This window comes from Stegostoma tigrinum, chromosome 46 (assembly GCF_030684315.1).
Source record: "Stegostoma tigrinum isolate sSteTig4 chromosome 46, sSteTig4.hap1, whole genome shotgun sequence".
Lineage (NCBI taxonomy): Eukaryota > Metazoa > Chordata > Chondrichthyes > Orectolobiformes > Stegostomatidae > Stegostoma > Stegostoma tigrinum.
Window position 1 is genome coordinate 2306033 of NC_081399.1, and position 13308 is coordinate 2319340.

Here is a 13308-nt window from a genome sequence, read left to right on the forward strand (position 1 = left end):
ACGGGACTGGGGGGAGTGGGGATCCGGGGTGGCGGGGGTGGGGGGAGTTTTGGTGGGGTGGTGGGGTGGGGGCAAGGGTTTTGGTGGTCTGCATGAGGTGAAAGCCGTACAGGACCAAAACATTAGGCACCACCCCACCCCACCCCACCCAAGGCCTTGCAGGGACAGCACGAGGCCATTCAACAGCAACCCCCACCACACCACCCTCCCCTACCCGTGGGGCCACAACCGCCTTCTCCAGCGTGTCCCACGGGATCAGCAGGAGGCCATTCGGCCCCCTTCTCCAGCCTGTTCCCGCATGAACCAGAAGAGGCCATTCAGCCCCTTCCCCATCTTGTCTCGGGGGAACGGGAGGAGGCCAGTCAGCGCTTTCTCTGGCCTGCCCCATGAGATTAGGAGGAGGCCATTCAGCCCCCTTTTCCAGCCTGTCCCGCATGAACAGTAGGAGGCCCTTTCTCCAGCCTGTGCTGTGAGATCAGGAGGGGACCACTCAGCCCACTTCTCCATGCTATCCCGCATGAAAAGGAAGAGGCAATTCAGCCCCTTCTTCAGCTTATCTCAGGGGAACAGGAGGAGGCCCTTTTTCCGCCTGTCCTGTGAGATCAGGAGGAGGCCACTCAGCCTCCTTCTCCAGCCTGTCCCACGTGATCTACAGGAGGCCACTCAGCCCCCTCTGCAGCCCGTCCCACAGGATAAGGAGGAGAGAATTCAACTGCAGCCACTGTCAAATAAATGCAGGCCAATCCTCCGGCCGTTCCTTTCTTTCCACCATTCATTCTCTTTCTCTGTCCCCATCTATCTCTCTTTCTCGTTCTTCCCCCTTTGCTACTGCTCACCAGTCACCATAGCATTGCGGTTCCTCCCTGTTAGCTCTGCTAAATCCAGCTTTCCCTGGCATCCCAAAGTGCCCTGCCATTACCCACCGACTGGCACCAGCAAAATGTTTCATGATTGCAAACATTTGATTGAATGTTCCTGAGCCCTCTAAAAATAGTTGTTGGGACTGGGGTGCAGGATCAGAATTGCTCTACAGGCACTTGAAAGCCACTGGATATTGTCAAACCGTGAACTTTATAAAAAATGTGCACAAGGAGTCCATGGATTCGGAAGAGCGGAAGGTAAAACTTTGCTGAACGGCTACACAAACTGGCTGGCAGCCAACAACCGCACTGTGACTGTTTACATAGGAAAAACTGTGCTTTGCCGTAGCGCTTTACAACGGCTGAAGGAACAGCATGGTAAAAAACATAGCACTGTGGACTTCACATTGCACGGTTTCAGCATGGAAATTGCCGTCTTTCTTAATAAAGAGACAATTTGATTCTTTTCGTGAGCAGAATAAGTCGACAAATCTCCACGCCTTGTGATGGGCTGAGTCGCATGGATGAAAATTTCATGGCAGAGAGATATCGCCGGGTATGTAGGGGTGTGTCATCAGTTTCATGATTACACGCCATGAAATTGTCAAGGAAGCATAAAAGTCATCGGTAAAGTGACCGAATGTACCGTACGTAAGCCTCACCGGATCGAGCCCTTCACCAAGAAGGTGCGCCGCACTGTCACAGGCTCAGTGCTGGGGGAGCACCGCACTGTTGGAGGGTCAGTGCTGAGGGAGTGCCGCACTGTCGGAGGGTCAGTGCTTAGGGAGTGAAGCACTGTCGGAGGGTCAGTGCTTAGAGAGTGAAGCACTGTCGGAGGGTCAGTGCTGAGGGAGTGGGCACTGTCGGAGGGTCAGTGCTGAGGGAGTGGGCACTGTCGGAGGGTCAGTGCTGAGGGAGCGGGCACTGTTGGAGGTCAGTGCTGAGGGAGCAGGCACTGTCGGAGGGTCAGCGCTGAGGGAGCGGGCACTGTTGGAGGGTCAGTGCTGAGGGAGGGCTGCACTGTCGGAGGGTCAGTGCTGAGGGAGGGGGCACTGTCAGAGGGTCAGTGCTGAGGGAGTGCCGCACTGTCAGAGGGTCAGTGCTGAGGGAGTGGGCACTGTCGGAGGGTCAGTGCTGAGGGAGTGGGCACTGTCGGAGGGTCAGTGCTGAGGGAGTGGGCACTGTCGGAGGGTCAGTGCTGAGGGAGTGGGCACTGTCGGAGGGTCAGTGCTGAGGGAAGGGGCACTGTCGGAGGGTCAGTGTTGAGGAAGCGGACACTGTCGGAGGGTCAGTGCTGAGGGAGCGCCGCACTGTCACAGGCTCAGTGCTGAGGGAGCGCCACGCTCTTGGAGGGTCAGTGCTGAGGGAGCGCCACATTTTCGGAGGGTCAGTGCTGGGGGAATGCCACAGTACACAGGTTCCGTGCTGAGGGAGCGCCGCACTGTCGGAGGGTCAGTGCTGAGGGAGCGGGCACTGTCGGAGGGTCAGTGCTGAGGGACCGGGCATTGCCAGAGGGTCAGTGCTGAGGGAGAGCCGCACAGTTGGAGAGTCAGTGCTCAGGGAGTGCCGCACTATCGGAGGGTCAGTGTTGAGGGAGCACTGCACTGTCACAGGTTCAGTGCTGAGGGAGCGCCACACTGTTGGAGGGTCAGTGCTGAGGGAGCACCGCACTGTCGGAGGGTCAGTGCTGAGGGAGCGGGCACTGTCAGACGGTCAGTGCTGAGGGAATGGGCACTGTCGGAGGGTCAGTGCTGAGGGAGCACCGCACTGTCGGAGGGTCAGTGCTGAGGGAGTGGGCACTGTCAGAGGGTCAGTGCTGAGGGAGGGGGCACTCTTGGAGGGTCAGTGCTGAGGGAGTGCCGCACTGTCAGATGGTCAGTGCTGAGGGAGTGGGCACTGTCAGAGGGTCAGTGCTGAGGGAGCTCCGCACTGTCGGAGTGTCAGTGCTGAGGGAGCAGGCACTGTTGGAGGGTCAGTGCTGAGGGAGCGGGCACTGTCAGAGGGTCAGTGCTAAGGGAGCGGGCACTGTCGGAGTGTCAGTGCTGAGGGAGTTGGCACTGTTGGACGATCAGTGCTGAGGGAGCGCCACACTATCGGAGGTTCAGTGCTGAGGGAGCACCGCACTGCCGGACGGTCAGTGCTGAGGGAGTGGGCACTGTCGGAGTGTCAGTGCGGAGTGAGCGCCACAGTACACAGGCTCCGTGATGAGGGTGTGCTGCAATGTCAGAGGGTCAGCGCTGAGGGAGCGCCACACTGTCTGAGGGTCAGTGCTCAGGGAGTGCCGCACTGTTGGAGTGTCAGTGCTGAGGGAGCGCCGCACTGTTGAAGGTCAGTGCTGAGGGAGCGGGCACTGTCAGAGGCTCAGTGTTGAGGGAACGCCGCACTGTCGGGGGGGTCAGTGCTGAGGGAGTGGGCACTGTCGGAGGCTCAGTGTTGAGGGAGCGCCGCACTGTTGAAGGTCAGTGCTGAGGGAGCACCGCACTGCCGGAGGGTCAGTGCTGAGGGAAGGGGCACTGTCGGAGGGTCAGTGCTGAGGCAGCGCCACACTGTCGGAGGGTCAGTGCTGAGGGAGCGGGCACTGTCGGTGTGTCAGTGCTGAGGGAGTGGGCACTGTTGGAGGGTCAGTGCTGAGGGAGCACCGCACTGCTGGAGGGTCAGTGCTGAGGGAGCGGGCACTGTCGGAGGGTCAGTGCTGAGGGAGCGGGCACTGTCGGAGGGTCAGTGCTGAGGGAGGGGGCACTGTCGGAGGGTCAGTGCTGAGGGAGTGGGCATTGTCGGAGGGTCAGTGCTGAGGGAGCGCTGCTCCCTTTAATGTTAAATATAAGTAATGCAGTGCAGAACTTTCTAAGGTCAGTTACAGGTGAGTTTTGTTTCTAAATCATGCTCGAACTGTCGAATCTGATGTTGATGTGTTCTGCTGCGCATCTTCAGTTGCTTGAAAACAAAAATGGAATTGTTCTGGACGCCCAGATTCTGCAAATGACACTAGAAACACAGGAAATGCTCTCCCAGTGGCCACAGCGGGACAGGAGGGAGGTCAATCTGTTCTTTATGTCTCTTTGATGCAGCCTTTTAAATCAGTACTGACCCTCCGACAGTGCCCCCTCCCTCAGCACTGACCCTCCGACAGTGCTTCACTCCCTAAGCACTGACCCTCCGACAGTGCGGCACTCCCTCAGCACTGATCCTCCGACAGCGCCCGCTCCCTCAGCACTGACCCTCCGACAGTGCTTCACTCCCTAAGCACTGACCCTCCGACAGTGCGGCACTCCCTCAGCACTGACACTCCGACAGTGCCCGCATTTTAAATTAAATCAGTGGGCACGGCATTGAGGCGAGGCATAAAATTGGTTTCTGCTTCTCCCTGGCATGTGCCCGGGATTTTTTATGAGAACAAAAAGACCCAGGAGCCGGGTAAGGCCACTCAGCCCCTTGAGCTCGCACTGCCACTGCATCCCATCATGGCTGATCTCATCACGGCCTCAACTCCACTTTCCTTAACCGCCCTTTGGGCAATTAGGGATGGGCAATATGCTAGGCCTAGGCCCAGAACGTCAAGTTTCCTGCTCCTCTGATGCTGCTTGGCCTGCTGTGTTCATCCAGCTCCAAACCTTGTTGTCTCAGAATAGTTACGTGCATGTTTGTGCCTGGCACACACTGGCCTTTTTCTGTGCTGTGGATCTCTGTGACTCCATAACTGAAGCTCTGCATCCCAAAAAGGTGTGGAGTCAGGAATACTTAATCACATTTGTGAACTATGTACGTGGCCAGGCGAAACACTCTGGACAAGGGGTCCGAGTGCAGGAAACAGGACAAGAATGGGAAGGTTGGGTCATACACAAGGCTTTCCATACTGTGCAAATTCCAGGCTAGCTCTTTTTAGGGTTGGGGGGGGGTGCAGAATGGTGTGATGTTGAGGGGGTGTGGTTCCTGGAGAATGGGGTCATTGGCCTCGTAGGATCACAGAGAACAGGAAGATGGGACACACTCCTGATAGACTCCTCTCCCCCGTCCACCTCCAAACTCTAATGGACAGCTCCCCCCACCCTGAGACTCTGACGTACTCCCCCTCCCTCCGATTCTGATAGACTGCGACCCTCCCCCACCCTCAGACTCTGATAGACAGCTGCCCTGACCACAAGGCCTGATGTACTCCCCCCAGCCCCCAGGCTCTTATGTACTCCCCAACCCCCATCCCCATGATTGATAGCTCTCAGATCCAATCCTTTCCAGGGCACACCCCGCCGACCCCCGACCTCGGTCTCTGCATCCTTCTCCCCCTGGTTAAAAACAATGAGAGTCTGCTTAATTTTAAAACAAAAATCAAAAACATACTTTATTCTTAACAAGATAATAAAATGTGAGGCTGGATGAACACAGCAGGCCAAGCAGCATCTCAGGAGCACAAAAGCTAGCTTTTGTGCTCCTGAGATGCTGCTTGGCCTGCTGTGTTCATCCAGCCTCACATTTTATTATCTTGGAATTCTCCAGCATCTGCAGTTCCCATTATCTCTGATACTTTATTCTTAACAAGTCTTTTTGTGCATTTGTCTTGTTCTGCACAGTATCATATCCAGTAGGCAAACAAAACATGGGAGTTCAACTCCATCCTCCATAGCAAACCTCTCTCACACATACAATACTCGTGCTCCCATACATTGGGAGGCTCCCGGAGGGTCCCAATCACTGAAAAGGTCCCCATTTACTTTAGGCTGGAAGACCTGAGGAGGTGGTCTTTGCTAACCTCTCCTAGCCCCGGGCTCGGGAGGGTCCCTCGGCTGGCAGTCCGGGGCTTTGGCATGCGCCAGTCTGCAGCACAGGGTCGGGGCCGACCCCTTGCTCTAGAAAGACGCGCAAGCTCTGGGCAGAGGTCTCTCAGGGGCTCGATTGGTTGGGAAGTAACCAGGAACCCAGGACAGGACATTCAGCACCGCCGCAAACTGCTGGTATATGCCACCCCACACCCCCAATTCCCCACCCTGGGGGGTCATCTTCTGCCATCTATCGGGGGGGGGGGGATAATGCAGCATCACCCCTGTGCCCACCCCTCTGAGCAGAACTCCTCCTTCCACCCTGGGGAGACCTCTCCTGCCAGCTGAGGGGGGGGGGGGATAATGCAGCATTGCCCCAGTACCCACCCCTCTGAGCAGACCACCTCCCCCCACCCTGGGGAGACTTCTCCCGCCAGCTGAGGGGTTGGGGGGATAATGCAGCATTGCCCCAGTACCCACCCCTCTGAGCAGACCTCCACCCCCACCCTGGGGAGACCTCTCCTGCCAGCTGAGGGGTGGGGGGGGGGGGGATAATGCAGCATTGCCCCAGTACCGACCCCTCTGAGCAGACCTCCTCCCCCTACCCTGGGCATAGGGATTTATCTTGGATGGAAGGGATTGGGGGGCGGGTGAGGGTAGGAGGGAGAGCAGGAAGGGGAAGCTCATTCATTGGGAGCTGACCCAGAGCAGTGAGGGAGACAAATGTAAAGCTGTCGAGACACAGGGTGTCTCTCTCTCTCTCTCTCTCTTTCTGTCTCTCTCCAAGGTTAGGTTTTGAGGGGGAGTGTGTGCTTTATTTGCAAATGTGTTTGCGGGGTTGAGATTGTGCCTGTGCAGGGATGATCGGGGACACCAGGGCTCGGTGCTGCTCGGTGGTTTGGGAATGGCTCAGCGAGCACGGACGCTGGAGACCGTACAGCGCGGCGGTGTGCCACCACATCGAGATGCTGCTCCGTTCCACCGGGACCGCGGCCAGGGGAGGTGTGGTCCTCGGGCGCCTGGACCCCCGGCTCTCACCTTACATCATCGACCTGCAATCCATGCACCAATTCCGGCAGGATACCGGTAAGGGACCCCGGGCCGGGGAGGGAGGGGGGAGGAGTTGGAGGGGGGAAGGGGCAACGGGGGGACCTCAGGGTATAAGGGGAGGGGGGGGGCTACCCTGTGCGTATACACCTCCCTTACCTTCCCAACACACACACACACACAGTGTCTGTCTGTCTCTCTGACCCCCCCAACACACACCTCCCCTCACCCCCAACCACACACACACCTTCGCCCCCCCTACACACACCTCCCTTCTCCACCCCCCCCACACACACACACACACACACACACACATACCTCCCATCTCACCCCCGCACACACACACCTCCCCTCTCACCCCACACACACCTCCCTTCTCCCCCCCACACACACCTCCCCTCTCACCCCAACACACACACACACACACACCTCCCCTCTCACCCCACACACACCTCCCTTCTCCCCTGACACACACACACACCTCCCCTCTCACCCCAACACACACACACACACACACACACACACACACACACGCCTCTCCTCTCACCCCCACACACACCTCCCCTCTCACCCCTGCAGACACACACCCTCCCTCCCCCCCCCGACACACGCACACACACACCTCGCCTCTCCCCCCAACACACACACCTCTCCTCTCCCCTCCCCACACAGGCACACCTTCCCGCCACCCCCCCCTCCCACACACACACACACACACACACACACACACACACACACACACACACAAACAAACCCCTTCTCTCTCTCCCACACATACACACCTCCCCTCTCCCCCTCCACACACACACACCTCCCCCCTCCCCCCCACCCACACAACCCCTCTCAGCACCCACCACACACACACACACACACACTTTCTCTTCCCCATGCACACACCTCCCCTCTCCCCCCTGACACACACACACACCTCCCCACTCCCCCCCACCCACCCACACCTTCCCCCCCACCCACACACACGTCCCCTCTCCCCCCATCCACACTCACCTCCTCTCACCCCCCCCAAACACACACACCTCCCCCTCCCCTCCCACCTCCACACACACCTCCCCTCTCTCCCCCACCCACACAACCCCTCTCTCCCCCACCCACACAACCCCTCTCTGCACCCTCCACACACATACGCACACACACACACACTTTCTCTCCCCCATGCACACACCTCCCATCACCCCCGCCACACACACACCTCCCCTCCCCCCCCACCCACACACACCTCCCCTCTCCCCTCCCACCCACACACACCTCCCCTCTCCCCTCCCACGCGCGCACACACCTCCCCTCTTCCCCACCACGCGCACACACACCTCCCCTCTTCCCCCCCACGCACACACACACCTCCCCTCTTCCCCCCACGCACACACCTCCCCTCTCCTCCCCACCCACACACCTCCCCTCTCCTCCCCACCCACACACACCTCCCCTCTCCCTCCCACCCACCCACACCTTCCCCCCCCCAACCCACCCACACCTTCCCCCCCACCCACACACACCTCCCCTCTCCCCCCATCCACACTCACCTCCTCTCAACCCCCCAACACACACACCTCCCCCTCCCCCTCCCTCACACACACACCTCCCCTCTCACCCCCACACACACCTCCCTTCTCCCCCCCACACACACACACCTCCCCTCTCACCCCCACACACACCTCCCTTCTCCCCCCCACACACACACACCTCCCCTCTCACCCCCACACACACCTCCCTTCTCCCCCCCACACACACACACCTCCCTTCTCACCCCCACACACACACACACCTCCCTTCTCACCCACACACACACACACACACACACACACACACACCTCCCCCCTCACCCCCCCACACACACACCTCCCCCCCTCACCCCCCCACACACACCTCACCCCCTCACCCCCCCACACACACACCTCACCCCTCCACACACACACCTCCCCCCCTCACCCCCCCCACACACACACCTCACCCCTCCCCCCCCACACACACACACACACCTCCCCTCTTCCCCCCCCACGCACACACACACACCTCCCCCCCTCACCCCCCCACACACACACCTCCCCTCTTCCCCCCCACGCACACACACACACCTCCCCTCTTCCCCCCCCCACGCACACACACACACCTCCCCTCTTCACCCCCACGCAGACACACTTCCCCCCTCCCCCCACCCACACCTCCCCCCCACCCACACACACCTCCCCCCACCCACACACACCTCCCCCCCACCCACACACACCTCCCCTCTCCCCCCATCCACACTCACCTCCTCTCTACCCCCATCCACACTCACCTCCTCTCTACCCCCCATCCACACTCACCTCCTCTCAACCCCCCATCCACACTCACCTCCTCTCAACCCCCCAACACACACACACCTCCCCTCTCCCCCAACCCACACAAACCTCCCCTCTCCCCCCCACCCACCCACCCACACCTCCCCTCTCCCCCCCACCCACACCTCCCCTCTCCCCCCCACCCACCCACCCACACCTCCCCTCTCCCCCCCACCCACCCACCCACCCACCCACACCTCCCCCGACCCCCACAAACCTCCCTTCTTCCCCCTGCACACACACACGTTGCCCCCCTACTTAAACACGTCACTGCACCAAACATACACACAACCCTTTCCCCCCAACACACAGCCCTCTCCCGCACACTCAAACACCCCATCCACCACACCCCACAAACCCACACAGCCTGTTCCATTTTGGCACAAAACCCCTCTTATATTGACTTGCAGTGTGATTCCCATTGATGGGATTTGAGTATCTGCTGAATAACGCATTGCAGCAGTGGTAGTGAGCTTGCCTCTAGGCCAGGAGACTTGCAATTCAACTCCAGAGGGTGTGCAGTGCCATTCCTGGAAGGGGCGGATGTTTCAAAGCACACATTGTGGGGGAATGGGCTTGGAGCCAAGGACTATAATCTCTCAGAGATAGTAGGAACTGCTGATGCTGGAGAATCTGAGATAACAAGGTGTAGAGCTGGATGAACACAACAGGCCCAGCAGAATCAGAGGAGCAGGAAGGCTGACGTTTCGGGCCTTATAAACTCTCACCGTACCATAAGAGGGACTCAGGCCTGTCCTGTGTTTAAGAGCCTCTCTCCTTGGTAATTTCTAGTTCCAGTTATTATAATCGAGTATCTCCATCGAGTCTGGAGCTTTTAGGGATTTTAAATGCAGACAGTTTCTCACATACTGTAAAGCCCAGCCTCCAGCTGGGATTGCGATCCAAGCAACAACGAACCAGTAACTCTCTGCGCAGCCTCTGGTGCTCCCTCTACACTGGATTTCTGTATTCTTTTATTTCGTTACCCACCCACTCCCCCATCTGTCCCCCAACACCTCCCACGCAACCCCTGAGGGACGCCGTAATGTCAGGGGGTCAGTGCTGAGAGAGCGGGCACTGTCGGGTGGGTCAGTGCTGAGGGAGTGGGCACTGTCGGAGGGTCAGTGCTGAGGGAGCGGGCACTGTCGGAGGGTCAGTGCTGAGGGAGTGGGCACAGTCGGTCGGTCAGTGCTGAGGGAGCGGGCACTGTTGGAGGGTCAGTGCTGAGCGAGCGGGCACTGTCGGAGGGTGAAACCCTCTTGAATCTCACAGCCTCCTGTCCAAACAGCCCATGCTAACCATAATCCCAAAATAAGCTCTTTCCACTTACCCGTGCTTGGCCCACATCCCTCCGAACATTTCTTATTCAAGTACTTGTCTAAATATCTTTTAAACACTATAACTTTACCTGCATGTACCCCTTCCTCTGGCTGTTCATTCCACACATGAACAACACTCTCTTCTAAGATAAATGTTGACGCTCATGTCCTTTTTAAATCTTGCACCTTTAAGCTTACAGAATGTTGAGAGGTGTAGACAGAGTGGATGTGGAGAAGATATTTCCATCTGTCAGACAGACTTAGACACAACGGCACAGCCTCAGAGTAAAGGGATGACCATTTCGAACTGAGATGAGGAGGAATTTCTTGAGCCAGAGGGTGGTGACTCTGTGGAACTGAATGCTACAGAGGGCTGTGGAGACCAAGTCATTAAGTGTCGTTGAGACAGAGATAGATATGCTCTTGATGAGTGAGGGGTTCAAGGGTTCCAGGGAGACAGCAGGACAATTGGTTTGAGAAATACATCAGCCATGATCGAGTGGTGGAATAGACTTGATGGGCCAAATAGTCTCAGTCTGCTCCTTTAACTGATAGTCTTGTCAATTCCTGGCAAAATCTAAAAGTGAATCACTCTCTACCCAAGATAACAAAGTGTGGAGTTGGATGAACAGCAGGCCAAGAAGCATCTCAGGAGCCCAAAGGCTGACGTTTCGGGCCTAGACCCTTCATCAAAAAAGGGGGATGGGGAGATCATGCGAAGCCTCTTGCAGGGATGCCTAACCTGAAGAAGTTACCCTCCTCCCTCTGGACAAACCTCAGGGAATCTCTCTCGCACTGCAATTTCACCCTCCACCTTTGATCCGCCTCCCCCTCTCTCCGTATTTATTTCAGCACCCTCTCCCCATCCCCCTTTTCTGCTCACAGGTCTAGGCCCGAAAAACCTGCTTTTGTGCTCCTGAGATGCTGCTGGGCCTGCTGTGTTCATCCAGCCTCACATTTTATTATCTTGGATTCTCCAGCATCTGCAGTTCCCATTATCTCTTACTCTCTACCCATTTCTTGCTCACTCTCGCTCTCTGAAGTTTTGCTTTTTTGTCTCTCTCTGTCTTTTTCACTCTCTGTCTGTCTCTCTCTCTCTCACACACACACACACACACACACACACACACTCCCTCTCATTGACCCTATTAATTCTTGGCAGTGTCCAAAACAGAATTATTTCCTTCGCACCTCTCTGTTTCTCTCCCCCACCCCCTGCTTTCCACCTACAGGGCAAATCCCTAGTCCCGTTCTCCCTGCTGCATTCCCTGAGAGACTGATCGATGTTGTCTGAGGAACGGTTCCAGACAGGGAGTGATTGTATAGGCTTTGAGAGGGGGCAGGGTGTGATGCTGGGCTCGGATCTGGTCATCCCTTTCTTTCAGCGATGTGGATTTATTTTCTGTGAAGGGGCCTCGATCGAGATGTGTAAAGCAGGAATGCAGTTTGTGAGGAGGCTGGAAAGGGTCTCGTCTCCCACCCCCTACTGTGGCCTATTGAAGCAGGCACAATACCAGCTCCTCATTCATTGTCCTGACCCCTTTTCTGCCTGTGCTTCATCTGAAGGCCCCCTTTCCTGCCAACTTTTTCTCGCAAACAGACAGCTACTGAGCTGGGGGAGGGCTACACAACAGGAGGATTGCTGCAGAGTCCAGACTGCTGCATATCATCACTGTTCAGGGAACAGGAAAGGCCCAGGCTCCAATCCCGGCCCAGCGCTGAGTCTAGCCTGAGGCATACACAGCAGGAAAGGCCCAGGCTCCAATCCTGAGCTGAGTTCAGCCTGATCACACCCCGGTGTGGTATGGGGCCCTCAGACATACACAGCAGGAAATGCCCAGGCTCCAATCCCAGCCCAGCGCTGAGTCCAGCCTGATCACACCCCGGTGTGGTATGGGGCCCTTAGACATACACAGCAGGAAACGCCCAGGCTCCAATCCTGGCCGAGCGCTGAGTCCAGCCTGAGGCATACACAACAGGAAAGGCCCAGGCTCCAATCCCGGCCCAGCGCTGAGTTCAGCCTGATCACACCCCGGTGTGGTATGGGGCCCTCAGACATACACAGCAGGGGAGGCCCAGGCTCCAATCCCGGCCCAGTGCTGAGCCCAGCCTGAAGCATACACAGCAGGAAAGGCCCGGGCTCCAATCCCGGCCCAGCGCTGAGTTCAGCCTGATCACACCTCGGTGTGGTAAGGGGCCCTCAGACATACACAGCAGGAAAGGCCCAGGCTCCAATCCCGGCCTAGCACTGAGTTAAGCCTGATCACAACCTCAGTGACAGCAAAGTTGCAATTGAATCAAAGCACGCGCGTGCGCACACACACACAGGCTTGCTCACTCACTCTCACACACATGTTCACACACACACACACACACACACTCATGTGCTCGCTAACTCTCACTCACTCACATGCTCACTCGCTCGCTAACTCTCACACACTCACACACACTCACTCTCGCTCTCTCACACACACACTCACTCACTCGCTAACTCTCACTCACTCTCACACACACACTCTCTCACTCACACACACGCGCTTGCTCGCTAACACTCACTCACTCTCCCACACACACACACTCTCTCGCTAACTCTCACACACACACACACACTCACTCACTCACTCACTCACTCACTCACTCACTCACTCACTCTCTCTCTCTCTCTCTCACTCACACACACGCACACGCTCACTCGTTTGCTAACTCCCACTCTCTCACATGCACACTCACATACACACACGCGCACACGCTTGCTCATTCACTCTCACACACTCACACACGTGTTCACACACACACACACACACTAACACATATGTGCATGTGCACACACAAACACAGAGTAAGATGCATGGACACACTCATTCACAGTGACATAGGCCTTGGGACGCAGGAAAGGACCAGGCTTTAATCAGGCCTGTCCTGGTCATGCCCCAGTGTGGTACAGCCCGAGAGCACATAAAGCAGGAAAACCCTAGGCTCCAATCCTAGCCTAGTG

The 13308-nt window shown here is 57.3% G+C and overlaps 1 protein-coding gene across 3 annotated transcripts in view; it reads left to right on the plus strand.

The window, feature by feature from the left end:
* The first annotated feature begins 6290 nt into the window (after nt 1–6290).
* Nucleotides 6291–13308, plus strand: part of LOC125449551 (E3 ubiquitin-protein ligase DTX4-like) — a 40491-nt gene continuing 33473 nt past the window's right edge. For 2 of the 3 annotated variants that reach the window (XM_059642828.1, XM_059642829.1), the window contains exon 1: nt 6293–6697. In XM_059642828.1, coding sequence (XP_059498811.1) covers nt 6472–6697 — 226 coding nt within the window. In that variant the 5' untranslated portion in view covers nt 6293–6471. Of the gene's footprint in view, nt 6698–13308 lie in introns of all 3 variants that reach the window. The other variant, XM_059642831.1, reaches the window with a different exon arrangement.